This window comes from Fundulus heteroclitus, chromosome 3 (assembly GCF_011125445.2).
Source record: "Fundulus heteroclitus isolate FHET01 chromosome 3, MU-UCD_Fhet_4.1, whole genome shotgun sequence".
In the NCBI taxonomy this organism is placed as follows: domain Eukaryota; kingdom Metazoa; phylum Chordata; class Actinopteri; order Cyprinodontiformes; family Fundulidae; genus Fundulus; species Fundulus heteroclitus.
The window spans coordinates 21,213,681-21,240,513 of NC_046363.1; the positions used below are offsets into that span (position 1 = coordinate 21,213,681).

General features: G+C 40.7%; 2 protein-coding genes across 3 annotated transcripts in view; both read left to right on the plus strand.

Moving 5' to 3' along the window:
• The first annotated feature begins 383 nt into the window (after nucleotides 1–383).
• si:ch211-254p10.2 (solute carrier family 40 member 1) lies at nucleotides 384–11,772 on the plus strand. 2 transcript variants are annotated; one of them, XM_012862567.3, is made up of 10 exons: nucleotides 384–671; nucleotides 2,281–2,383; nucleotides 2,478–2,545; nucleotides 2,671–2,830; nucleotides 3,139–3,254; nucleotides 3,496–3,622; nucleotides 3,776–4,033; nucleotides 7,813–8,493; nucleotides 9,427–9,554; nucleotides 9,656–11,772. In XM_012862567.3, exons 2-10 carry the CDS (start codon nucleotides 2,284–2,286, stop codon nucleotides 9,818–9,820), a joined length of 1,803 nt encoding a protein of 600 aa, XP_012718021.2. In that variant the 5' UTR covers nucleotides 384–671; nucleotides 2,281–2,283; the 3' UTR covers nucleotides 9,821–11,772. The 2 variants fall into 2 exon arrangements, with proteins under 2 accessions (XP_012718021.2, XP_021172140.2); XM_021316465.2 differs by having other exon boundaries at nucleotides 9,427–9,772.
• A 10,508-nt stretch (nucleotides 11,773–22,280) lies between these two features.
• LOC105926378 (rap guanine nucleotide exchange factor 5) overlaps nucleotides 22,281–26,833 on the plus strand; it is a 29,427-nt gene continuing 24,874 nt past the window's right edge. The window contains exon 1 of the mRNA XM_012862681.3: nucleotides 22,281–22,660. Coding sequence (XP_012718135.2) covers nucleotides 22,481–22,660 — 180 coding nt within the window. The 5' untranslated portion in view covers nucleotides 22,281–22,480. The remainder of the gene's footprint in view (nucleotides 22,661–26,833) is intronic.

Here is a 26,833-nt window from a genome sequence, read left to right on the forward strand (position 1 = left end):
CAACAGGGTGCAATCTAATTCTGTGTCATTTCATCAGAAAGAAGCCAAAGAAGTAATTTCCTGATTTTTGTTTGAGCAAACAGACCATGATGGATGAAATGTGCGCACTTATCCCTTCCCAGTCATGTATCACCCTCGCACATTATCTTATGGATCGCATTCAATCGGCCAAGGCAGAGCTTTTGCTGTGTTATGACTGTAGCCGGCTGTTAGTCTTCCACCTCTGGGCCTAAGAGTGATGTAATGTTGCATGATGGAGCCTTAATGTAGCTTTTGTGTCACATATCAACAGTTCATGCAGGGGTAATGAGGAGTAGGAATGTGTGTCACTGAGGGTGCATGCATGTTCTCCCTGACCATGTGTGCATTCTGAGGCACACGTACGTACGTAGTGGTCCTTTTTGTGCGTGTTGTGGATGGACAGTGATATTGTCCTCAGAGCGTCACGTGCTGTGGAATATGCTGGCTGCCTTTGTTGCCTCTCTGCCTGTTCTGCTTTTCTGGCACTTTCATACAATGGTGCACTTGAACGCTGCGTTGTTATTAAGCCCTTCAAACTACTACAGCTTGAATTCCAACTCTCGGGAAAGACTAGCATCCTAATATAGGACACATGGCACAAGACACACCATCGGACAACAACAGGAACCGTGTGTAACGTCAAAGCAAAGGTAACAATGCAGCCTACATTCTGTGTGCTTTTCTCTTGAAAATTGCATAGCTGTGTTTGGTAGTTCTAGGTAATCAGTACGGAACCAGCTGTAGACAAACATCAGAGCAAACGCAGTTTGGAAAAAGATGTTCTCATGGGAGAGTTAAGCTAACAGCTCCCAGGAGAAGTTCAGTTCAAGAGTGAATTTTTTTCACCATCTGAAAAAAAACTCAAGGCTTTACTAGTGGCTTAACCATTTGTATTATTGTGCCTTTTAATTTCTCTGGGAGACACTTTGTATTGGTTCCTTAAACAAACAATATTCAAAGTGTTACACCTACTTATGTTCTTTTCATTGTGAATGTACTCTGTTGTGGATGTGCTTGCAACTCTCAGTTCCTCAACCAAAATAACAGATATGAGACAGTAAAATTGAGTGAATGCTAAACCTAATATAGAAATATTATTTTTTTCTGATATAAATTGAGTTTTTTTTGTCTGTAAAAACCAGATAAGACAAAAGGGGAGCTGATTGGTTGCATGCGAAACCCTTGATGGGATCAGTCACTAGATAGTGAACCATTGGGACATCACTAATGAACATGTGCTTGTATTTATCGTATTGTTTTTGGATCGGTTGGAACATATATTACGGGGTTAATTCTAAGATATACAGTAAAACTGCAGGTTGCAAATTTGATTAATTCAAAAAGAGCAATTTGTGAATAAACCCTTTACTAAACTGAATACAATTTCGGTGGCTGCCCCATTTGTTTGACATCACTGATAGTACTGGAACAGGATCAGAAAACGTTTAATGTTTTCTATTGTTTATTGGAAGGCGAACCATACCAAGACAACGTGTGGTACTCTCCTTCTGGTGGCATTTACTTTGACTGGGCCCATAACCCAAAACGGTATCTACAAATATTTGCACCAATGGCATCCTGTACAGGCACATTACATTGCCATCACAGCTTATTTTGGGTGATGCTGTGTATGAAAGCTTGGCTCTTTGCAACATTCAACTCAAAAGACAATCATCTGTTGTATCTTGGGCACTAACCTTTAAGTAACATTTTAATTGCACAATCAGTTCAGGTTTTCATAAGAGATCTGTGTTTCTCATGGATTTTCTCAGAGGAACCTGGCAGATTCTAGTGGGAAGCGTAGGGCTGGTGAAACTTCCTCAGGCTTTGCAGTCAAATGGACCTGGATGTATGAATGTCCTTGTAGTTGACCAGCAGAGGGATATTTCTACCTGTCAAACACTAAACAATGTGGAAAACCAAATACTTTTGTGTTTATATAGGAAAAGTTTTACATTTAAGTTGTTTTTTAGATTGTAGAAGTTTTTGCTTAGATTTGCTGTTAGCTTAACACCTCCATGAGATGTGTTTCTGTATTCGTTTAACAGCAATTGTTTAATCTGGTGTCCACCACAAGTAATATACTAACTAGTTCTTACAGTCCCACATAAAAATTAGAATAAAGAGGGATTTCATGAGAAATACTCTAAATAATCTCAACAGGTTTGTTCAGTAATTATTTTCATTTCAGAGGGAAAACCCTTTTTTTTAATATTAGCCACATGATATTTTTTGTTTTTACCTACAATCTTTGCTTAGGCAATGTCCCAGCAAACTGATACCTCCCGGTCCGATGGGGTTGTGGTCGAATTTGAATCTGACAACAGTCGAGATTCAAGAAACACAAAAGCACGGAATAAAGGTGAAGTCTCCTTTAGAACCAAGAACACTTTTTTTTTCTGTATCCAGCAAATTAACATTGACCTTACTGTTATTTTTATGCATTTTCTTACAAGGTTCAGCACTTATCTACCTTAAAGGTCCCAAGTTTCTCATCTATGTGAGTGGAGCATTGTCAATGTGGGTAAGAGACATTTCTGAAGAAGCAGACTTGTGGAACAATAGAGGGGACAACACAAAAAACTGTCCTTTTAGTATGAAATGTGTGCTATCACACACACAATTAAAGATGTGTTTTGGGTTCAACAGGGTGACCGCATGTGGCACTTTGCGATCTCTGTGTTCCTCATTGAGTTGTATGGCCATAACCTGCTGTTGACAGCGGTGTTTGGACTGGTGCTGGCCGGGTCAGTGTTGTTGCTTGGGGCTTTGATTGGAGACTGGGTTGATCGCAATCCCAGGAATAAAGGTATGCATGATTATTTCACACTCCTTCAGACATGCTTTGCAAGTAGCTGAGATGGAACGGTAGCGATAGAGATCAGAGCAATCCAATTTTTGGGCCAAGAGATCTGCTGATTTTCTGTTCCACCAAGGCTGTGAATCCCATTAAGCCAATATCTCAGTTCTTCGTAAGATCGTTATACTTTCCCAGCAGGGCTGCATGAGTACAAAGTCTGCATGAATCTGCTACTTCAGTTTTATTAACTTTTAAAGGCCACATGTGGAATGAGTGAAAGTCTGAACGTCTATTTTCCCCATGTTCTTGTGTTGTAGTTGCCCATGCATCTCTTTTCATTCAGAACACCTCTGTGACTGTATGTAGCATTGTGCTCATGCTGGTGTTCTCATATAAGGAACGGATAGAACAGATCTGGGATGGATGGTTTACTGTAAGTAGAGACTCAATATTGGCTAATACATGTTAAATAATAGGAAATTATTACCACTGAATAAATATATGGTGTAAGATAAATGATCTGTTGACAGGATTTTCAAACGTTTTACATAAAGAAGTTAGCGCTATTGTTTTTTTCCCCCCCTCTTTCCTGTGTCCCTGTTTCCTCTACTTCTGAGCTTGAGGCTACTTCTGTGCTGTCATAGTAACGTGTTGCATCGCAAAACTCACACAAGGTGGTTTGTTATACGGTGGTGATCATCCTGGCAGATGTGGCAAACCTTGCAAGCACAGCGCTGACCATTGCCATCCAGAGGGACTGGATAGTGGTTATCACAGGCTACAACCGAGGCCACCTGGCTGGTGAGGAAATTTACCTGGACACGCCGCGTCTTTGTTTGTACTCGAGGTCTTAGGTTAATAAGCTGCTGCTTTCTTTTTTTTTTTTTTTTTTTTTTTTTGAAAGCTCATGTGCGGGTAAGCTTTTATCTCTGTGTGTTTGATCCCCAACAACAGGAATGAATGCAACCATGAGGCGGATAGATCAGGTGACCAACATCCTGGCCCCACTGGCAGTGGGACAGGTCATGACCCTCGCCTCTAACGTGGTTGGCTGCGGGTTCATCCTGGCGTGGAACCTCTTTTCTCTCATTGTGGAGTTCTTCTTCCTGTCAAGGGTTTATCGCATCGTTCCCGCTCTTTCAGTCAAACCCCCGGCAGTTGAGGGCGATCTCCAGGCGTACCTGGAGAGGATGGAAATGAGAGGGCTGCAAGGTACAGACTACTTAATGAGATTTTTATTACTGGCATTTCATATATAACACTATAAAATATAATGAGTGCATTATGGAGGCCTATATCTGTTTTTTTTAAGGCATGGTAATAGTTCAGTAACTGGAGCATTTTTATTAGACAGAAAATTCAAAAGTCTTTTTATTTCTCAGCAAAATAATCAGCAATGCCAGTCAATATATTTCACCCCTGTTGGAGTTAGGATTGGGTCTTTGCCAGCACCAAGTCTGAATATGATACACCTGTAACATACATGTAGAAAGCTACATGTACACCTGTACATGGTTGACAACAACATATTTCGTCCCATCAGGAGTTTCTGTAGGATGCAGATTTATTATTCTGCTCCAGCCTGGGGGTTAAATACGTTCAGAAAGCTGCTATAATGTCCTGAAATTACCTAAAACATAAAGCTGACAACCCATCTATGACGGTATAGTTTATGTCTGAAATGTACAGTGTCCTGAAAAAGCGTTTGCCCTGTTATTCTTCGCTTTTGCTCTTTTGTCACACTTAAGTCTTCCAGACCATCAGGCAAATTTTATTGTAAGAGAAAACCTGAATAGATATAAACTGTAGGTTTAAAATGATGACTTCATTATTTAAACCAACTTTATCCTTAATTGTCCCCTAAACCTAATAACTGGTTGTGGCCCCCTTGGTGGCCACAACTCCCATCAAGTCTGTGTAAAAACAAGTATTTATGGCATTTTTGTTTTATTTCAGCCATATAAGTGGATTTTTAGGAAGAAGTGGCCTATTTAAAGTCCCACCACAGCGTCTCTACCAGATTTGCATCCAGACTTTAACAGAGCCCTAATCCTTGTTTCCTGTGGGCCAATCAGAGGTAGACTCACTGCTTAGCTTTGGATCATTGTGCTGCTGCATAAACTAAATGCAATTTAATTCAAGGTCCAGAACTGAGGGTTGAACATTCAGGATCTTTTGCTGGCAAGCAGAAATCACAGTTCCAAAAGTTACAGCAGTTACAGCTTACAAAATTCCACTTTAGTTTATTGGGTCCACAGAATATGTTTTCGAATCACTCTGGATCATTAAGATGTTTTTTTTTTTTTTTTTTTTTGGCAAGCTAAACAGCTTTTAGTTTTTATTGGTCTACTGTAGATTTCCCTTTGAAGCTCAACTGATGCTATTTTGTTCAGTCTCTTTCTTTTTGTTGAATCCCGAACACTGATGTAAGGGACGTGGGCGCTTCAGATGTTGTTTATTAGAGTCCTAAAGACTCAGAAATGGCTTTCCAACCCATTCCAGAGTGACAGATAGCAGTGCCTTTGTTTCTCATATGTTGTTAAATTTCTTTAGACTGAGTCGTTTTGTGCTGCTTTGTGTCGTCCGATCTAAAGGATTGCTTAATTGCTCTGTGTCTGGCAATCAAAAGGTCATGGTGTACCAATGGAAATTGGTACACGGACATTGTGGACTGGAATTGAGGACCCCTGCTGTAGGCCAAGTGTTGGGGACTACTGTCATGGGCCATGAACAATATTTTGTTGATCTCAGTAATTTTAAGTAAGTTTTACCGTATGTTCATGTTCATCCATTTGAACCTGATTTAAGTGAATGTCCGTTAACAAGTTTCTCCAGAACATGTTTGGGAGGGAATGCCAGGGATGATCATTTTAGTCAGTTTTTTTTTTCCAGTGTCCTGTCTAGCAATGTGACAATAAGAATTGATGTCTTAATGTCAAATAGAGCTCGACAGATTTTACTTTCCCAAGTGGAGCAATCAGTTTTCGCCATGTTGCTCTGCTTGATTTATGCATGTAAATAGTTTTATTATGTTTTGTGATTCCTGCGGGAAGTATTTCAAATTATGTGGACTCTACAATGGGAAAGGAAGAACAAGAAGAGAAAAAAAGAAAGAGAAGAGGTGAAAGAAAGAAGAGATAAAAGGGAAAGAATGATAAAACGTCTTCAGTCTGCTTCAACACCTGGAAAGAGAGATGTAAAAAGAACAGCACAACCAACAGACATAGTGTAACAGATACAATAGAGTAACACCTTGATACCATTGCTAAGTCATATGTATTATTATTTAAACTGACATGTATAATGAGATAGCTGAGAAAAGAAAGTAAATAAATAAATAAATTATGGGCTTTCTATATAGAAGTGAACTCTTAGTACCTTAGTCAGATACTCTAGCATGGAGGCACAACCAGAAAAGGCAGGACTGTAAACCCTCAGGGCCAAGGTTTGGGACCATTTGCCTGTAATACAGTTCTGCAAACCACACACAAAACAATCTGCTGTGATTTTTAAAAACCAAACACTCAAAACATGACTGTACGGTGATATGAGGTTGGTAGAAAGAGCCTTGCAGAAGTATTCCCCCTTGGTTTTTTAACTATTTTGTTATATTCCAACCTGTAATTTAAATGTTTTTGATGTATGTGATAGATCAACACATATAAGAACATTTCCATGTGTATTCGTATTCACACCCTTTGCAATGAGGCCCCTAAGAAGTTCTGGTGCCACCAATTTACTTTAATAGTCACATGTTTATCAAAATGAAATATCCCTGTGTGCAACCTCAGTGTCACATGATCTTTCAGTATAAACACACATTTTCTGAAAAGGCCCCAGAGGCTGCAGCACCACTAAGCAAGAGGCATCACACCATGAAGGCCAAGGAGCTCTTCAAACATTAACAAACACTAACAAAGTTAGGGACAATGTTGTTTAGGGCAAGTCAGGATGGGTTTATTAAAAAAATCAGATGTTTGATGTTCCCCATAGCTTCAAATGGAAACCATATGGTACCACAACAAACATGTAAATAAAGGTGCAGCCAAAAAAAAACTCACAGCAAGGAAGGCATTAATCAGAGAGACAGCACAGAGGCCAAAGGCAAGCAGAGGCTGGAGGATCTGTGCTCTGGCCATACAGCTATTTTACAAAGATCACTTTTATTATGATCACAATAGAGACCACAACATAATGAAAAACTTTAACTCCAGGTTGTGAGGCAATCCATGAAAACTGCCAAAGAAGGTAAAAACATTTGCAAGGCATCCCTGCAAATGTAAATTTTCTGTTATCCGGGTCATCACAACAGCTGGCAAGTGTGAGCCTGCTGCATTGACACAGACTCATGCATAGGTGTCGAAACGTTTTCAGAAAAACTGAGCGAAAGTCCGGTTGCCTCTGATTCAAGCATGTTTGCCATTTAAAAAGGCACCACAAAATCAGAGACAGTACACCAATAGGTATTAGGGTTCAGTGAAGTCAGCGACTTTGATAAGAGTCCCTTCTTTAAGCATCCCCACTTTAACCACAGTCAGACATCTCTATTTAATGTAGCCCCATGTTCAATCAGCTTATATTTAACCTTTTAAATTTCAGCTTAAACTGTGAAATATATGCTTCAGTAAATGATGGAACAACAGAATTTTGTGAATTTGCGTGTGTGGTGCTTAAAAAAAGACACCCTACACCGGTCTTGGTTAAGGTTTTGGGTTGATCAACATTTCACTGTCTAATTGTTTTAATAACAAGCACAATGTTAATTTGTTCCAAATATTAACATTTTCTTCGATTTATCGTTTTAACGATTAGATCCTAAGTTCATTGTCAGCATGTCATTAGCAGCTTAGATTTGTGTAGATCACCTGCGTTTCAGAAGCATTTATGAAGTAACATTTGAACAAGAGTAGAAATGTTGCAGAAATCAAACGATCATTGAGCCTTCACAGCTAATGAACTGAATTATTGTTATCGTTCTTCTCTCTCGTTAGGGGAAGCCAACGAAGATCAACCTGAACCTCGGGCAGCGAGCAACTGCAGCACGAGCATGCGCCTCAAAGAAATCACCAATTTGCCACTGTGTTTCCAAAGGTTTTGCTGTCTGCTGAGCACATGTAAGGATGGCTGGAGGGCTTATTATCGACAACCTGTCTTTCTGGCTGGAATGGGCCTGGCTTTCCTCTACACTACAGTCCTGGGTTTTGACTGCATCACCACTGGCTATGCCTACACACAGGGCATAAGCGGCTCTCTCCTAAGTCTGCTGATGGGCGTGTCGGCTATCACGGGGTTGATGGGCACTGTAATGTTCACCAGGCTCAGAAAGTCGGTTGGCTTGATTAATACAGGCATCATCTCAAGCTGCCTCCACCTGGGTTGCCTGTTGCTGTGTGTTTTCTCTGTGTTTGCTCCTGGCAGCCCCATAGATCTCAGTCTGCTGATGCCCTACTTTAGCTCGGGTTCCTCCGCTGTGACTGGAGGGATGGCGAGCAAAAGGCAAAAACACACCTACCCTCTGACGGGAGGGAGCAATCAGCCACTGCTCCCTGATCGCTCCTCCATCCACTGGACCAACAACACTGTCCTGTTTGACAACTTCCCCTCTGGAACTGCACCGGACTCGTATATTTCCATTATCCTGCTCTTCCTGGGCGTTATCACTGCGCGCATTGGTGAGTGTACAAACATCGCAACGTGAGTTAACATTGCTCGAGAGAAAGATCTTTACTACGTAATGGGTCTGGCGAAGGGTCAAGGAATTTAATAGCAGCCTGCCAACCGCTGAGAAAACAATGTGGGTAGATCTGAATAATCAAAATAATAAAACCCATCTATCAGAACTAAATGTTCTGCTGTAGGGAAACATCTGGACCGGTGAGGCCCTGTGTAGGTTGTTAGATTAACTCCTGCAATATCAGAGATGCAACGCTGTTCGCACCAGTGATCCTTTTCACACGTTTTAGAGTTGCAGCCTGAAAGGTTAATGTATTTTACTGGGATTTATGCAATAGAGCAACACAAACTGATGCATAATTGAGAAGGTAAAGGTAAAGGATGGAGGTTTAATAAATATATTCAGTAAAACAATCAGTGTGAAGTGCATTTGTATTCACAGCCCTTTACTTCGAGACTCCTAAATAAAACCCAGTTCAACTAGTCGCCTTCAAACGTCATTGAATTTGGACATTGGGTCCACCAGAGTGTAATTCAATCTCAATTGAAACTGAATCAGAGGAACTGGAGCTATAGAGAATATTAGGGAACATTAATTAATTTGACAGAGCCTAAGATATTTTGCAAAAATGCTTAAAACATTTCTGTCTCTGTGTGCAAAACTGGTAGAGATATACCCCAAAAGACTTGCAGCAAAGGGGGTTTGCACATTGACTCAATGGGGCTGAATACAAATGCATGTATTTTATTTAAAATTTTTTTTTGCAAAAACATAATTTTCCCTCCACTTCATAGTTTATTTTGTGTTATACACCAACACCACTTTATGTTGATGTATCACATAAAGTGAATAATGGAGTCTAACGTCTAAAAATGCTGACATTTAATTTTGCGGCTCAACTTCGAAAAAGTAAAGGCTCCTGTGTTTTCAGGTTTGTGGTGCTTCGACCTGACTGTGACCCAGCTTCTGCAGGAGACCATCTGCGAGTCAGAGCGAGGAGTGGTAAATGGGGTGCAGAGCTCCATGAATTACCTAATGGACCTGCTGCACTTCATCATGGTGATTTCTGCTCCACAACCTCAACACTTTGGCATCCTTGTTATCATTTCTGTAATATTCATCACCACCGGGCACAGTATGTATTTCTTGTATGCACATAGAGCCAAGAGAAAACGCCGCGTCGAAAAATAAGACAGAGGCACAGCTTTGATATGAGCTCTGGATCCACTCTGCACCTGGGAAATGAACGCCTCCCTCCTGATCTGATACTGCAACGCACTGCGTGTGACTTAGCCGTTCATTTCAGCGCTTCACACTTGATTTAATGTGTGGAACAGGAGGAACAAGAACTCGGGTGAACAACAATAGGAGACAAGTTCTGTAATATTCTGCACATCCTAAGGTGGCTGTGATAAATGGAGAAACGATTCATGTAGGAGACATGTCCAAATCTGACGGACAGGAGGGCGCAAGGGTAATGACTAAGGCATCGGAGCATTTATGTGCAAACTCTGCAGAGTTTCTGCAGCTGTATGACTTTCGAGGTCTGACGACTTACAAGGCTTTATAGATGACGGGGTGGATGAACTGGATGTTTCTCTGGCATTCTGTCTGTGAAGAACAGATATGGGGGAACCCCTCAATAAATGAAGGAAAGCAACACGGTACTCTGAAAAGTGGCATTGATTTTACTGATCCGTCCACTTGGAAATATTCCAGGATGTCCAAAAAGGAACATAAAGGGAACTGGATGTAAGACTGTTTGATTAAAGATTAAAATGGAAGCCTCCCCTTTTAGTGGACAAAGTGAATGGACAAAAGTATTTCCTGCACCTGGTTTGTTTCTCTGTGGATGAATCAAGCAAACATTTGCCTTTTTTATGAATATGAAAGCTAGTTTCTGGATTACAAGACCAAAATATTATCTCATGATGCCTTGCAAAAGCACACATACTCTTTTTTTTTTTTTGGTTCATATTTTGCCGCATTACAATCAGGGTCTTATTTCATGTGATAATTCAACACAATTTGACAGAGCATAATTGTAATTTGGAAGGGAAATGATACATGATTTTCATATTTTTCATTTTTAAAGGTGCATAGTGCAAGTTTTGAAGTTCAATATTATTTATTTTCTTTCCCATACATGCCCTCACAATTGCCCGACATATAAAAGGAGTTTTCCTCTATTTACCGCAGTTGCCTCTATAGGCTGGATTAGTCATCTTATGAGAGTGACTCGGGCCGAATCCTTCGGGGAGTTGTGTGTTCTCGTTCACTTGGCTGCTTCGTTGAGTCTGCGCCGTTATCAATAGATGAGCAAGAGAACACAGGCTAACTTCAATATTTCTAACTTTCGTACCTCAGAAACACATTACATTACACCTCTAAACAAAAGACCTGTGCTATCGCAGCAGCAGATGCTTTTCCTCTTCTCCCATACACATGAACAACCCTGATGTCATTTCAACTTGTCGCCAGAGGGGGCAAACTTCTGTAGAAATCCTGGAACTTACGCTATGCGCCTTTAAATAAATATCAGAAGGGTGTGGAATGCAGTGGTATTCATTGCTGCCGGCACCTTTTGCTGCTGTTACCGTATTTCGAATGTATTTCTAACAACTTTGTACTCACAGATACTCAATTGTTTGCCCTTTTTTGTAAAATAGCTAAAGGTCCAAGTCTTGCCACAAGTTCTGAAATTGATTAATGTCTGAACTTTGACTGGAACATTCTTATACGTGAATATTCTTACAGGTCTGGCTGCATATTTAGTGTTGATACCCTGCTGGAAAGCAAACCAGCAACCCAGTCTAGCCAAATGTTATTTAGCTTCTCTGTTTCTCCTGAAGTCAAGCATCCTGACATGCTGCCACCACCATGATTCTCTGTGGGATTTGTGTGTTTAGGGTCCTGTGTCCTGTTGGGGTTTTGTCTCTGGCCGCATGTTTCTTTCCCCATAACATACATTTATAAACATATAGAATCAGACATCAAGGCCTATTTTTTTTTTTTTTTTTTTTAGAATGCTTAACTAATATTTGCTCTGTCATTTGATTCTCCCACCTGAGGTGTGATCTTTGCAACTCCTCCAACATTACAGTGGACTTTCTAGTTGCGTTTTCAAAAAGAGCCCAACAGATTTTCCTTCACAAGTGGAGCATTACTGCTTTTGCTATAGTGCTCTGCCTGATGAATAAAACTTCGATTCTTTTGGGATTATTTCAAGTTTAATGGACACAGAAAGGGAAATGTAAAAGAGAAAGCAAATAAAGAAGAAAAATAAGCCAAAATGTTAAAAGGGAGAAAAGGTGACAAAAATAGAGTAGAGGAAAAAGAGAGTACCAGATAACATCCTCGAAGTCTGCTTCTACACCTGCATAGAGAGATATAGAAAGAACGGCAAAACCAACCAAAATAATTATCACAGGTACAAACAACCAACGGCTTGGTAACATCACTGACATATCCGTAGTATTATTTAATACAAGATGTATATAGTGACAGCTAAAGCTAATTATAGTTTATCTGTATAGAAGTCAATCTGTAAACACCTGGATCCAAGCACCTGTAGGTGTTTGTGAGAATGCACTTGTATATTTAAGGTTTATCCTAACATTTACAAGCCTGACACACGGCATACTCCAACATAAACCCCTCACCCCAATCCCAACAAAGCACGAGCCCATCCACAGGGATCAACACAATCCGAACAGTCCAGCCAACCAGAGCCCACCCCATGATCCCGGAGGTGCTGCCTCCCCCTCCCCTCCATGCTTGAGCCCCTCACCCTATTCCTGGGGGAAGCAGAAGTACCAGCCCAAGCCTCAGCCAACCCTTTGGATCCAATGCCCATCCCCAGTCCAGAACCTGGCAACTCTGGATGATAATTGGAGAACAAGGGTGTGAAAAAGAACTCAAGCCCAAAGCCCCATTTCTGATTACTACTGTCCTATACTCACCTTGTCATCATATGTGAGCAGTGCACATAAGACTCTGTTTTCCCATACGTTTTTCATTTTGGGATAACAGATGGAACAATGCTCTGTGAGATGTTCAAAGCTTGGGATATTGTCCTAACACTTTACATATCACCACAACTTTATCCCTGACTATCTCTGTTTTTTTTTGTAATAATTATGTTTGTTCAACAATCTTCTCGAATGAACCTCCCCAGTTAATGAGATTAAATTATACACATGTTTCTGATTTTGTAACCTTTTAAAACAAGTGGTTTCGTGGGAATTCCCTTTGAGGATAAGAGTTAAAATGGGCTGACTACACATGCATTCCACACTTTCAGATTTTTTATTTAAATTTTTTTTAAACATGTATTATTTCCCTCTTCTTTATGATTATACACTACTTTGTATTGGTCCATTACATAAAATCCCAACAAAAGGCATTGAAGCTTATGGTTGTACAATGACAAAATGTTAAAAATTGAAAGGCGTTTTACCAGTTTTGCAAGGCACTAGTTTAAACAAACTATGATATCCTACAACTTTGTGTATTTAGATTAGTTTTGGTTTCCTCAATTCTTTTCCTTGTTAAGAGTGAGATTAATAGCTTTATGGAAATCCAAGAGGAAATCCAAGTGGAAGATATGTGGGTAGTTATAATGGCAGTAAATGTTCACTGCTATTGTAGTTCTGTTTTAATTTTTGCTTCATTGTTTTGTAGTTCTGATGAACTCAACGGCTACCTTACCTCAGCTAGGCACAAGAACACGATACAACTCAGTCTCAGCTACTTATTTTTATATTTCATTTGTGTAGAGTAGAACAATCAACCATGTTCAATGATCAGTTCAACAGGTATATCTCATTATATTTGTTTAATTTTTCTGTAAAAAAAAATCTGTATGTTGTCCTTATTTTAAACACCTGATGTTTGTGATAATAAAGATGACTTGAAGATGTTCTTGGACTCAAATCAATGCATGTGACAAATACTTTGGGGCTGATTAGGATAGAGGCCACAGCAAGGCAAGCTCTGATTATCAATTTGTGAGTAGGAACGATCTGGCATCTGCCTCAGGGGAACCTGCTGGTCTAAAGCTCTTCTTGATTAGCCTTAATGGGCTGCAGCTGCGCAGAGTCACCTGTCGGTCACACCCTGTAATGAAAGGGATGAAACACACACACATCCTTGTATTTGAAACAAAGTGAGGACCGGGCCCTGACTTCCATTGACTACTGTTCATTTTCAACCCTTTTCATGGTCTAGCCGTGACCCTAACGCTAAACCTAATTTACACCATAGTCCTAAACCTAACCCCTAGAAAAAGTGAGGACCAAAGAAAAGGTCCTCACTTTAATAGTAAAATGAACAACAATGTTTTCACTCAGCTGCAAGTACATGTACACACACACACAACCTGCACATAGCCCTGTGGATATGACACACAGTCTCCTCAGCAGGGGGAGTCTCCTCTGACCCTTCCTGTGAAGAGCATCAGTGTTGTTACTCCAGTCCAGTTTATTGTTCGGGTGAACACCCAGGTACTTAAAAGTGTTCACTATCTGAAGATCAGTTGCCTAGCTTTTCACCAGTGTCAATGTGGTGGGTCTGCACTTGTGGGAATCCACCATAATTTCCTTGGTTTTTTCTGGCATCAGCCCAAAAGTCCTGTGTCCCGTTATCTGTACTTTGTGTCGTCCTTGTGATCGGGCCGACATCAAAGAACTAAATATGTAATTTTATAGAAAATGTGACGCAGAGCAGTGTGTGATGGTTGGTAACACTGGGAACAGGTGCAGCGGGAGAGCTGCAAGATTAAAGCCCGGTTCACACCGTATGATTTTTAGCCGCCATATAGCTAAACTCTTTTGCCATCAAAGGATTGTGAGAAAATCTTTGACTCTGAGCTTGAAACTGTCTGTGGTTGTTTAGTAGGAAAGGTTCACCAACAGTTAATTTGGCGCTCCCAAGACCCATGACAATTATCAAGCAGTGTTGAGAATGTTCAAGAATATCCAGGACAGTGCATAAGCATGTTGAAAGCTTTTTCATTTTCTTCACCCTCCTTCCCCAGCTTTTAGAGCCTGCATTTACAGTAAGATTGGTGATCCCTTCGCCTTCCATTTATTGCTGGAAATATTTTTCCGGCAAAGCTCTCACGGTCCACTAAATCTAATGGCATTCATTTTGTAAGAATGTGAAATGTAAAAGTCCTCCGTATTTCTTTTAAATTAAACATAGTATATCGACCTTAAGCGAAACAAATGGGGACCGACAATAACAAGAACACAAACTGAACCAACAAGAAGATTAAGATGAAAGATTACACATCACAAATCCTGAAACACTAGATTAGAAGCTACAAGAACACATCAAGGCAAAATCACGGTAGAAAAAGAGAATAACTGCATGTCTTTACAGTCTTCAAAACATAGAAAACAAGTTAGGATGTGCAGTTTGTCACACATCAGTGATTTCCTAACCAGATGGTCCGGAAGGTGTTAGGAACTCTAAGAATAGCAGAAAACAGCAGTGATCCTGCAGTGGGAATGGCATGACTTCCCCTTTGAAGTCAGGCTACTGTCCCCGTCAACCCCCCTTCAAATAATCATCTCTATTGTGACAGAAGTGCACCAATATCAAATGTGGCTTGGTTTTGCACCGAAAATGTTTTAAAAAGAAGCAGCTTCCACACTAAGACTGTAAGGCAATGCCTTTGTTTTTGTGGTTTAACATCTCTGGCAAAACTGAAAAGGACTGGGAAATGTTTCAGAAATAGGGATTCGGTAACAAGCTGAGGGATGTTTCATCACTTCTTTATTCTTTTGCTGTACGCCCACAGTAGCTGTAACTCCCAAGGTTACATCGGCAGTCCCTGTTTACACAGCGAAAGCCTGCTAACAAGTCTGACTTTAGGCGTTCTCGCTTGCTAATTCATTTACTTGAGAAACTGGGTCAGTGGTAGCACATTATAACTAGATTTGCCCTCTGGCTTCCACTTACTTTTCTTTCCTCACTGAAATGATATCCATTATTTTCAAAGACGGGGCTATACACTGCTCTGGTGGGCTCTGTACAAATGCATTTTTAAAAATAATCTTAGCAAACTCATTCGTATTTTATTAAGTCTCATTTCATCATCTGATTTGAAGTCAATCGTCTCAATACATGTAATCAACCATCATAGGCAGACCAGACCTGACACAAAAGAGACTGATCACTATGAGACAAGGACCTTCTTTCATTCAATAGTCTGCTTTGACTTCAGTTTGAAGCAGCGGTGCAGTAAAATGGTAAGCATCACACTGCTGGCAGAGGAGAAAAAAGATATAACTACATTAGATGAAGTGTTCATATGGACACAAAATATCCATGCCTTACCTGGATCTGTAATTGTGCTGGAGGATCACACAGATCCCCATTTAAATGGCTTGCACTTTTATATAGCGCTTTATCAAGTCTGACAACCAAAGCGCTTTACACTACAATCAGTCATTCACCCATTCACGCACACATTCACACCCTGGCGGACTGACTGAGGCGAGGCTGCCATACATCAGTGCCACCAGGCCCTCTGACCACCACCAGGAGGCAATTCGGGTGAAGTGTTTTGCCCAAAGACACAACTACTGAGGCAGTCAAAGTGGGGGATTGAACCAGCCAATTGCAGGACAAACTCCCTAACTCCTGTGCTGCTGTCACCCCTTTAGGTTAATAAAGAAACAATCTTCATGTAAGTTAAAGGGAGAGTTCCCGATTTTTCCGGAAATTTCCACGAGTCCCTTTTTTAATAACTGCGTATGTGCAAGACTGTCTTGCTCTTCTGCTCCTCAGGGGCATTGCATAAAAAAAGAAAAAAAAAATTCCCAAATCCACTCTGGCCTTATTTCTTTCTACTGAGGTCTTTCTCGTCTCATAATCTTGTACACGGTTTGGTTCTTGCGATTCTCAGCCATGTTCAAAGTATACGGTGTGAGCAGCAGAGCTACAATGAACCACTAACTGCTAAGCTAACCGCTAAGCTAACCGGATACATAAACACAAGAAGTGTGCATGCGCAGCCAGCAAGCGGAAACAAACAAGGAACGTGGATGCACAGTGTGTTATGTGAGCACGTTAAAATGATTGGTATGTGGGACAACAAATAGATAAGGCAATACCCCCAGAACGCGAGGGACAGAGGGGGTGAGAACAGGACCAAAACTCAATAGCAATAGCAATACATTTCTGCTATTCTTAGAGTTCGGACCGAACGGCAGGGATTGGTCAGAGTTTTTACGGGCATTCAGCTTTCATAGATATCAATGTCAACAAACGAGTAAGGAACGAGCATGGACACTAGCGTTACAGGGTCAGAATGATTGACATGTAGGACAACCAATAGATATGGTGATACCCCCCAGAACTTGAGGGACAGAGTAGGGTGAGAGGAGGAATAAAACTCTGACCAATCACTGCCCATTGGTGCGAAGAAGAGCAGCGATGGGTCAGAGGTTTCACAGGCCTGCAGCTCCCACAGAGATACAATTTTTTACCTCCTTTTTCTGGATACATAATGTATTGAGGACTCAGGATGGAAGGACCATTTCACCCAGTATAACAGAAAGTGTTTCTGAACAGGATTACCAGCTTTAACACAACTGTTAAAAGTGTAGACCATGTTTAGTCAAATGCATGCTTTATGTACAGCAGCCCTGGAAGGACAGGGGGAAAAAAATAGTAGAAAGAGCAAACAAAGCTGAAAAAGTGAAGGACTGTTCAAGCTGCACTAAAAGTGAGCTCCCTGCAATGAGATGCGAGAAAGATTGAGTTTTCCCTGCAGTTGGGCAGTAAAAGTAGTAGTAATAGTAAAGTAACACAGTAATCCCCTTTTCCCATGTTTGGCTACATACTGTCAATCAGATGGCAGAGGAAAGGCAAACACACTTTTATTGTGGTGTTGAATTTTTTTTGCAGTCACAATAAATTACAACTAGTCAAGGAGTGCCACTCATCACCTTTAATAACCAAAATCTGTTTGGTTATTAAAGGTGCTGCTCAGTTGGCAAGCACTGAGCAGCGTATCTGTTAAGCAGTGGACTGCAGGCTGGCTACCTGAGCAGACAGCTGAACGAAATAACCAGGCTATATGAGATCGGTATACTTGTGCTGTGCTATAAACCCCTAATTGGCAAAAAGTTAGTCGCCTGTTTGTTTTGATCATATTTGAATGTAAGGATATTCAAAATAAATTTTAAAGACTTCAAATATTTATGTATCTTAGGTGAGGAGTAAATTAGGACTTTCCCACATTTATTTTCTTGGTAAGAATGGGTAAACACACATTCAGATTGAGTCTGGTAACTAAGTAACAAAATGACTCAAAATTGACCATTTCACGAACAATAAAAAAGAGTCTACAAGTAGAGGAAATTCAAAACAACTCCCTACACGCTCAGGTCAGTCTGTCCAAGAAAGTTCCCCTCAAGAGCAGACAGCAAGAGGCTAAAAGAAGTCTGTAAATACCCTGAAATGTTGACACAGGTTATACAACAGGTTTTTTTTTTTCTGGCTACTCTTGATGGAAACTGTATACCTCTAAAAAATTAAACCAAATACACGCTTCCAGGAAAATAAGCTTATACCAGGTGTGAAGCATGGAGCCAGAAGGATAATGGTTTCCATGTCCGTTGCTGCTAGTCTTGCCAGCCAGACTGACTTACACAGGCAAAACTCAGTCTGGTAAGGCTCCATGTGCTCCAGCCTAAAACAGACCAGACCAATCACACCGCAGGAGGCGGGACTTAACGATGTGTCACTCTCAGCAATAGAATTACCCATGATGCAGCAGCGCCTTTCTGTAACTATAATAGTCAAGATACAAACAGATATTTTTTGTTGCTTGGTGCCTTGGAAAATTAAGAAAGGACATATGAGTTCAACATTCATCTTACATTTACCGTATTCTTCGGACCATAAAATGCACCTGATTATAAAGCGCACTGTGAATTAACGTGTCTATGTGTTTCTATATCCACACATAAGGCACACCGGATTATAAGGCACATTAAATATTCTTCCCCATATCTCTCTCCTGAGAGGGACAGCTATCCGTCTCTGTCGGGAGGACAGCGTAGTTGGACTACACTGCCCTGTTTCTAACATAAGGCCAACATAATCTTCAATGTTATATTGAATTAACTTACCTGGTCTATTGTTGCTCTGGGCGAGGGCTGCCTTAAATGAATGCACTTGTAGATTCACATTACAGTCAGGCAGTCTTTTAGACAGCTCAGGGGTCCGATCAGATAGTGACACAGTGTACCGTAACGCTCCAAATATCCACTGAGCACAGCGGCTTCGTTGCTAACCGAAGTTGTACTTACGCATTTTTACAGATTTTTGAGCGCATTGTACCACATAAAATCGGTCAGTAAGCACAACGGTAATTATATATAAGGCGAACCAGATTATATAGCGCACCATCAATTTATGAGAAAATGTAAGGATGTAAGCCTCCTGACAGTAACCCAAAAACATACTAGTAAATCAACCAACTGGTTGATAATGAAGAAATCGAGAGTCCTGGGCAGGGTCAAAGTCCAGATCTTAATCTTATTGAGTCATAACATCAACACCCTACAGCAGATAGGACAGAGTAGGATAAACTTTCCTCAGATTGATGTAGATGAGAAGTCAAAGAGGATAAAACTAAATGTTTCAAGGTAGGGTGAACAAACCTTTTTCATGGCTAGTTTGGAGGTTCCTCCATCTTCTCAGTGTTAGTATTTATTTAAATGTCTTCACACAATATAGTTTGTTTTTGCATTAGGTTGTTTACTATTATGGGTGCACACATTTAGGGTCCGTTCTTCGTACGTTGCTTAAAACATCCAAGATCAACTGAGACATCCAAGATGATTTCATCCGGCTAATCATGATCCGGCTAATTGGGTTCTTCGAACACACCTGTTGTTTACGATTAGTATGGCTGGATTGAGTTATCTGAGACAACTGCGCGTTCATGCGTTTGTTTAAAAGGGGAAATGTATCGATAGTAGAAACATTGATCAGCAACGCTGCTATTGGCTGTTCAGCATGGCCAAAGAACGCCCACAGTTTTTTTCCCAGCAGAACAAAAGCTTTTAATGGAAGGTTATGCCGAATTTGAGTCATTAATTAAAACACCTCAAAATCTGTTAAAGCCAGGAGAGAGGGCTGGCAAAAAGTGCCAGACAAATTAATGTGTAAATACTGTCCATGGTAGATGTTTCTATCACTTTCTACAGTATTCATTTTTGCATTTTAATAATCTCATATTTACTTTGTTCTTTTATGTCAGAGCCTCCACGGGACCCACTAGAACATGGGGACAAGTAAAAGTGAAATACAAGAATATTCTACAAAATGGTAGCCTTTAATTATTACACTTTATTTTAAAAAGGCACTTGTTATGTCAAGAGTACAGTACGGAGCCACGACTTAACATCTTCAAAAAAAAATTATGCCCATGTCACCAGAGGGGCTCCGTACAAGAGATCCAAATTTCAGTGTCATTCCTTAGACACGGGAAGTAAAGGACACGTGCAAACTGGGAATTTTAACAAAAAAAAAATAAACAATCTTTATCCATAAAAAATGAAAATCTTCCTTTTCCAAGTCATCCACAGTTTACACGGTAAAACTGTATTGCTCCGTGTCTCGATAATCCAACCATAGTTTTTTCTAATACAATATATGGCTCGACAGGAAGCAAGCCTCTCAAAGTAAACTAAACTTCACAATAAAATGGCCCGAACAAATCTTCTTACTGAATATGATAAAAATAAAAAGCAAACCACCATACAAATAACTTAAAATTTTAGATTTATGGCTCCAACACCACTTTTTCCTCTTTAAAAGCCACTGTTAAATGATGTGTTTGTCTGTTTATAACAGCCACCAAGAAAAATCTCTCTACAATTACACTGTCGCGCTGCGCTAAAGGATCCTGTCTATTGCGCAATACGCGATTAATTCGGAAAAACTCTGCAAATTATTCTTGCACCTTCCGCAACAGGTTGCAGTCGTAAAAATGGACATGGCTACGGCAGACTTCCCTTTCTCCTCCGCTTATACAGCCGTGATCTAATCTTGTTTACATGAAATAAGCCTGCTCTGGAGCAGGCTCAAGCTGGCGCACTTGTTGCTATGACAACAAGTGCAGGAAGTCTTTCGAAGAACCAAACGATCCAAGATCATGCCAAATCGTCAATAATGAAATCCAGCTAACTGAGTTAGCGACGTACGAAGAACGGACCCTTAGTAAACACCTTTTTGTTTATTGCAATCATTAATTTCTGTTTTGCTGAGTTTGAAGGACTGGCTGGGGGAGAGGACTGGTTGAAAGGCAAACCAGGAAATGGAACAAACCATCAGGCTGCTGGAAGCAGGGGACTTGATGTTAAAGAATCTACCTCTCTCTCTACTAACAACATAACTGCTAAAACCTCTGTGGTGTTAGGTTGTCGTGTTTTGATAGTTGTGTTGTAGTCAAGATATATTGGTTTGAATTGGTTATTTATGTTGATGTATTGTTGTCTTTGTCTTATCTCCCACCCCTCCTCGTTTTGTGTAGTCTAGCCTTTGTGTATAAATTCCCCTGTGTGTTCATTGTAGTAGGTCCGTTTTTTCTTGAGATTTGATGTTAGAAGTCTTCTGTGAACAATTTTTGGAAAAATAAATAGAAAATACTTTTTTATATATGCCTTTGTCCTTTTGCCTTACTGGTCGGACCATCACAGCTAGCAAATTGATTATAGTTTACCTGTTTTGTTTGAGAAAAACATTTTTTGTTGTTTGGGTTCTATTAGATCAATATTTTCTAAATATAAATAAAAAATAGATTATAATTGAACAAGTGAAATTTTTTCTTAGTAGAGAACAAAATATTTGGAAGGGTGTCCTCATTTTTATTGCCACAAAAATTACTGCTAAATGTAATATGTCATTAAACAAAATTAATTTTAACTTCTCTTGTTCCACAACTACTCAAAGGACTTTACCCCAAATTCCTCCAGCTGCTCACATAAACAAACCCACAATTGTTCAGCGATACGCAGACTGGCAATCAACATGGGGTTATATTGATTGCCCAAGGGCACATCGGCATGTGGTCATGAGAACGCTGGAATCAAACCCACAAGTTTCCCTCTGCAAGACGATTAATCTTACCGCTGAGCCACGGTAACACCATACTTTAATATTTTATTACAACAAGCCAGGCTTTTTTTTTTAAACTATTTCTTTGGAATAGTTCTTGGTCAAAATTTCCAAGAGACTTTCAAAGTCTTTCTTGGGACTTGTAATGTTTCAAAGGATTTATTTTAGTTTTATTTTATTTGTGAAACAACCTCTGCAGTATATCCATCCATCCATCCATTTTCTGACCCGCTTAATCCCTCATGGGGTTGCGGGGGGTGCTGGTGCCTATCTCCAGCGTTTACTGGGCAGGAGGCGGGGTACGCCCTGGACAGGTCGCCAGTCTGTAGCAGGGCCTCTGCAGTATATTGGTAGCGTTATTAGAGTAAAGCAAATGATGTTGTCCACTGGCTAATTTACTTTGCTTGAGCTCCGTGCAGTGTGTGGTTCTTCTGTTTCCTGTACATAACGTCCCATTCAATAGATCTCCACCCTTAAAGAGTTTGACCTTCTCTTACCCTGCCCAATCCCGACTCTCTCCTGCTTGGGAGTTTTCGAAACTTCCTATTCTGGGCTGTCTGGCTCACCAGATGTTTCCTCTGTGTTCCCAGCCCACTACCCTCCCATGTGGAGAAAGGTTACAACACTGACAGAGTGGCACTCTGTCTGTCACTCGCAGTACAGCTCGTCACACAGACAGACACCTGGAGGTTTTTATAGAGGGTTATGAACGAGGGGCACAGCACCTGGGATTTACTTTACTAGCAGTTCTTCTCCTGGATCACATTCACACTGTCAAGTGTATGCGCTGGAGCTGCTCAGTCACTTTGCTTCCTGTAAATCCAGCAGGTCTTTAGCTGACAATGTCGTGGGATTGCGGTCTCAGGTACGTGTTCTCTATGCCCCCTGCGCTGCAGCAGGGTAGCAAGTGCATTGTGCATGACAAGGAGGACCTGTCCAGACTGGAGATGGTCCAGAGACTCGCGAAGGACGGCTGCCGGTTCCTGCAGAACCACAGCAAGAGCCCAGAGAGGACGGCTGAGGTGAGATAAACGAGACTCAGATCAGTATTTTACAGTGTAAACATCTGCTTAACATCCTTTAATGATTTCTGTGTCGTACCTGTGATTAAGCAAGCTGCCAATTTAGTATTGCCATATGGCATGTCACCATACCATATGCTTTGTTTTAGTTAATGTATTAGAATAATATAGGATAGAATATTCCTTTACTGATCCTTCAGTGGGGAAAATATCAAAACGAAACAGACAAGAAAATATGCGTATGACAAAATATTTGCAAAGGTGTCCTAATTTTTATTGTCACAAAAATGACTGCCTAATTTAATATGTGATTAAACAAACTGAATTTATAACTTCTCTAGTTCCACAACTACTCAAAGTGCTTTACGCCAAATTCCTCCAGCTGCTCACCCAAAGAAGCCCACAATTATAATTCAATACACAGACTGGTAATTTATAAAAACGTAAAATAGATCTTTTACAGTTCCCTTTTACAGTTTGAAGCTCATTTGTCAGATTAACTGCTATTAAACATACTTCATTAAGCCCATGTGTCTGTCTTACCAATGTTTTAATGGTCTGACGTAATGTTGAAAACTTTTGTATCAGCTGTAAGAGGAAACTCAACAACTATCCTGATAACATCAGTCTGTGTCTACATAATGTGTTTCAAATGGTGAGTTGAGTAATTTACTTTCCAATAATACTTGAACTAATGGGATACAACTGGATAAATATTTGTAATTCACAACAATATTAATACCATTTCGTGTAGTTTGAGGATTCGGTCACATACTGCGTGTATGGCGTCTGTCAATTGTGAATGCCTAAGTGCAAACACTGTTCATTCTCACCCGCCTCTGCATTAAAAAAAAAAAAGCTAAAAAAAAAAACATTACAGCAGACGTCTGTTAGCTGCCCAGGAGCCATCTGATTGGCCAAAGCTCTGGTGGGCTTAGCTTCTCCCTTCCTGCCAGCTGGATCAGCTCGCCGCACTATCAGACAATTGCAGGAAGAGTTGACGTCTTTTGGCTGGACCGTAACGCCTGCACATTGTGTTGTCTCAGGGTGGGTTCTCGTGCGTCAGATCCCTGACCTTTTCTTCCTAACAGGGCCACATCTCCTCGTCTGTTCAGCATTTAGTAAAAGTCCGCCACCTGCTTTAAGCCGCCGCCAATCTGAGTACGATCAAATGTCACTGTGTATAAAAAGGCGGCACTCTGGTCTGTTTCCTGTGCTAAATGCCCAGGAGTTGCTGCATGGCAAGTGAACCCCATTGGAAAATCGCAACGAGTTGATCCTACGGTTGATAGGTGACATGATCCCGAGATCTAGAAAGCATTATAAGAGATTATCCTGTTGCTTGCTTGCAGAGTGGTTCAAACTGGTGCTGAAGTGCAGCGAGCACGTACTGAATGACGTGTGACGCGTAGATATCTGAGGTCAGGCCTCAGACGTTAGTGTTTGATGAAGTTTAGTGCTAAAGACTCATGAATGTAAAAGAATATCCTTTAACGTTGAGTTTTATCAAAGGTAATCTAAAGGGTATTTCTGGATTTTCTAAATATTTGTTTCCTGTGTATTTTCTCATAACAGATTTCTGTGAAATACACACCTGAGAACAAACAAATCGTCTCGTGTCAAAAAAAATAAATAAACAGAACAAAATATTTTAGAATGCACAAAGCTATTGGAAAGAATTCATTTCAGTCAGCTCCGTGTTTCATATAACCAACAACAACATTAAAACATTTCACCAAAGCACATAATTTACCAATTTTGAAGATTAATTTGGAAAACAAACTGCCAGGAGACCACAGGACAGACCTGGAAAATGAGCAGGAACGAGTCGCAGAAGAGAGGGATGTCTGTGCTCCTGTCCCTAATCCCCATCCTGGGGAAGATGAAGACAATTGATGGATGGATTTTCTGCTGAGTAGCTCAGCTGCTTGAGACGGCGTACTGTCTGCAGAGGACAAAATTTATTTTTTAGAGCATGTCTGAGATGAAATCGTGAGCTGTGGAGCTTTATTGTGTACCCCCCCCCCCCCCCCCCCCCCCCCCCCGTTTGCTTTCTTGTCCTCTTCCTGCGGTAACAACACGCAGCTCCAATCAGAAACTCTAAAAATTTTAGTGAAAGGATTCATTTCACCATCTTGCTATCTCATGCAGTTGTTACTTGAAAGGGAATTGGGACTCTCCTGCACTCTGACAGGACTGACACCTAGCAGGCCTTGTTTGCTGTCCCGTACCATTCATGCCAGACATGAACAAGGCGAGGAAACGTTTGAGAATCGTGACTTGGTGCAGAAGCCTGAGCTCATGTTTATTACGAGGACTTCTGTAGTAATGTTGAGCCTACGTCTTTTCGACCTGTGCTGAATTCCAGTTATGGGCTCAGGGGGTCGGATTGTTGGTTTTTTGTATTATGACTCTGGATCCCACTGCACACAGAGCATTATCCCAGAGAAGCTGTGGTCAGATCAATAATTCATTCTGTGGGGGACAGGGACATTTTGGCTTTGCTGTCACGATTTGTGAGTCAGAACCCACCGTGGAATGATGCTAAAACCAACGTTCCTCACTTGACGGTTCTGCCCGGAAATATGGAGACCACCGGCATTGCGTTTCACTGGTAACCAGGAAGTTAATTATCTCTTCCTCATAATTCCAATCCTGTGAACAGAGACGCAGCAACTCCACCCTTTCATGAATCAGTTTCTTTGTGCCTCTGTACTGGTGTTGTTGGCATCAGCTGGAACGGCTTTATGAGATGCGCCCAGAGTCATGAATCACTCCAGAAGCCACCAGCATGTGCTAAAAGTTAATATTCCATCTTGTGCACTTGGGAACATCCCTGCTGTTTTTACACGCGACAGTCTTTTTGTCTCTGCGTGTCCTCTGGTTGAGTGTTAATGTGCCAGGAAGCCGAGCTCAACTGGAGGGTCCTGTATTTATCCCCACAAAACACAATTAGGCCTGCAAACTGCAGCCACTTCCAGCCTGTCAGCCCTTTGCTAATTGCATGAACAGAGGTGATTCATTGACTGATGGTTGAGGACTGGGGGTTGGGGGGGGGGGCTATATGCAGGGAGCTGATGCATGAATGTGCATACAGTGAAACCTTCATTATAACCAGTATATCTGATCCGGGTCTTACGCTGTCAAGATTCTATCAGAAGTCATTATTCTGCAAACACAACAGTCCTCTCTCATAGGGGAGGCTGTAAAAGATTAAAAAAAATGAAGGCAAAGCATTAGAAGACAACATGGCTGGATTTTGCATGGACGTAATTAACTTTTAATCGCACGTTTTCTGAAGTTTCCAGTTGAAAGCAGGAAAAATCTTCTTGATGAAATCTTTCAAAGCATTTAATGAAACAAAAGCAAAGCGTTGTTGCATAAAAAAAAAGGAAAAAAAAAATAAAATATAGATTTCATTACCGCTGGAAAGATTTGTGTTTATTGATGGCACTGAAGTGAAGATGTGCGACAGGGTTGTGAACGTTTATTTATCTTTGAACATGGGAATTGTAAATGTTCGTGCAAATTGTCTAAATAAAACATCCACCGCGTTACAGTAATGTATTGTCAAAACCCCAATCTTGTATTTTTACACTGGCTGGGAAGGCATACGTGTGCTTATATGCAAAATAGCTGAAAACTAGCAGACTGAAACTTGCAAACTCCTGAATTAAAGCAGTGATTCCCTGATCAAGATTCGCTGCCAGGATTGGAGTGGTACAATAAATTATATCATGTATTATAAACTACATGTTTTCCCCCCCAGGTGTGTTCAAGCTTTGGGTTAACCATGACTTAGCATAAAGCAGGTCTCAATTCATATGGCCGCCAATTTATTTTATTGCATTTATATTTGTTAAGAAAATCCACTTCACAATTATGCACCACTTTGTGTGTGTTTGTCACATAAAAGCCCAATAAAATACAATGAAGACTGTTGCAGTAGCCTGACAAAGTGTGCGAAGGTCTAAGTGAACACTTTTGCAAGGCATTGCAAATCTTTTTTAGCCAGAATTTTTAATGCAAATGAAAAAAAAAAAAAAGAAATCCAGTTAAAAGCAACCTTTCATCTCCCGCTGGATTGCTTAGATTGTAAAAGTAATTTACTGTACCTAATATGCGCGGCAGTTTTCACAGCAGGCACTGCCTTTAGTTTGAGCTAGTGTTGCA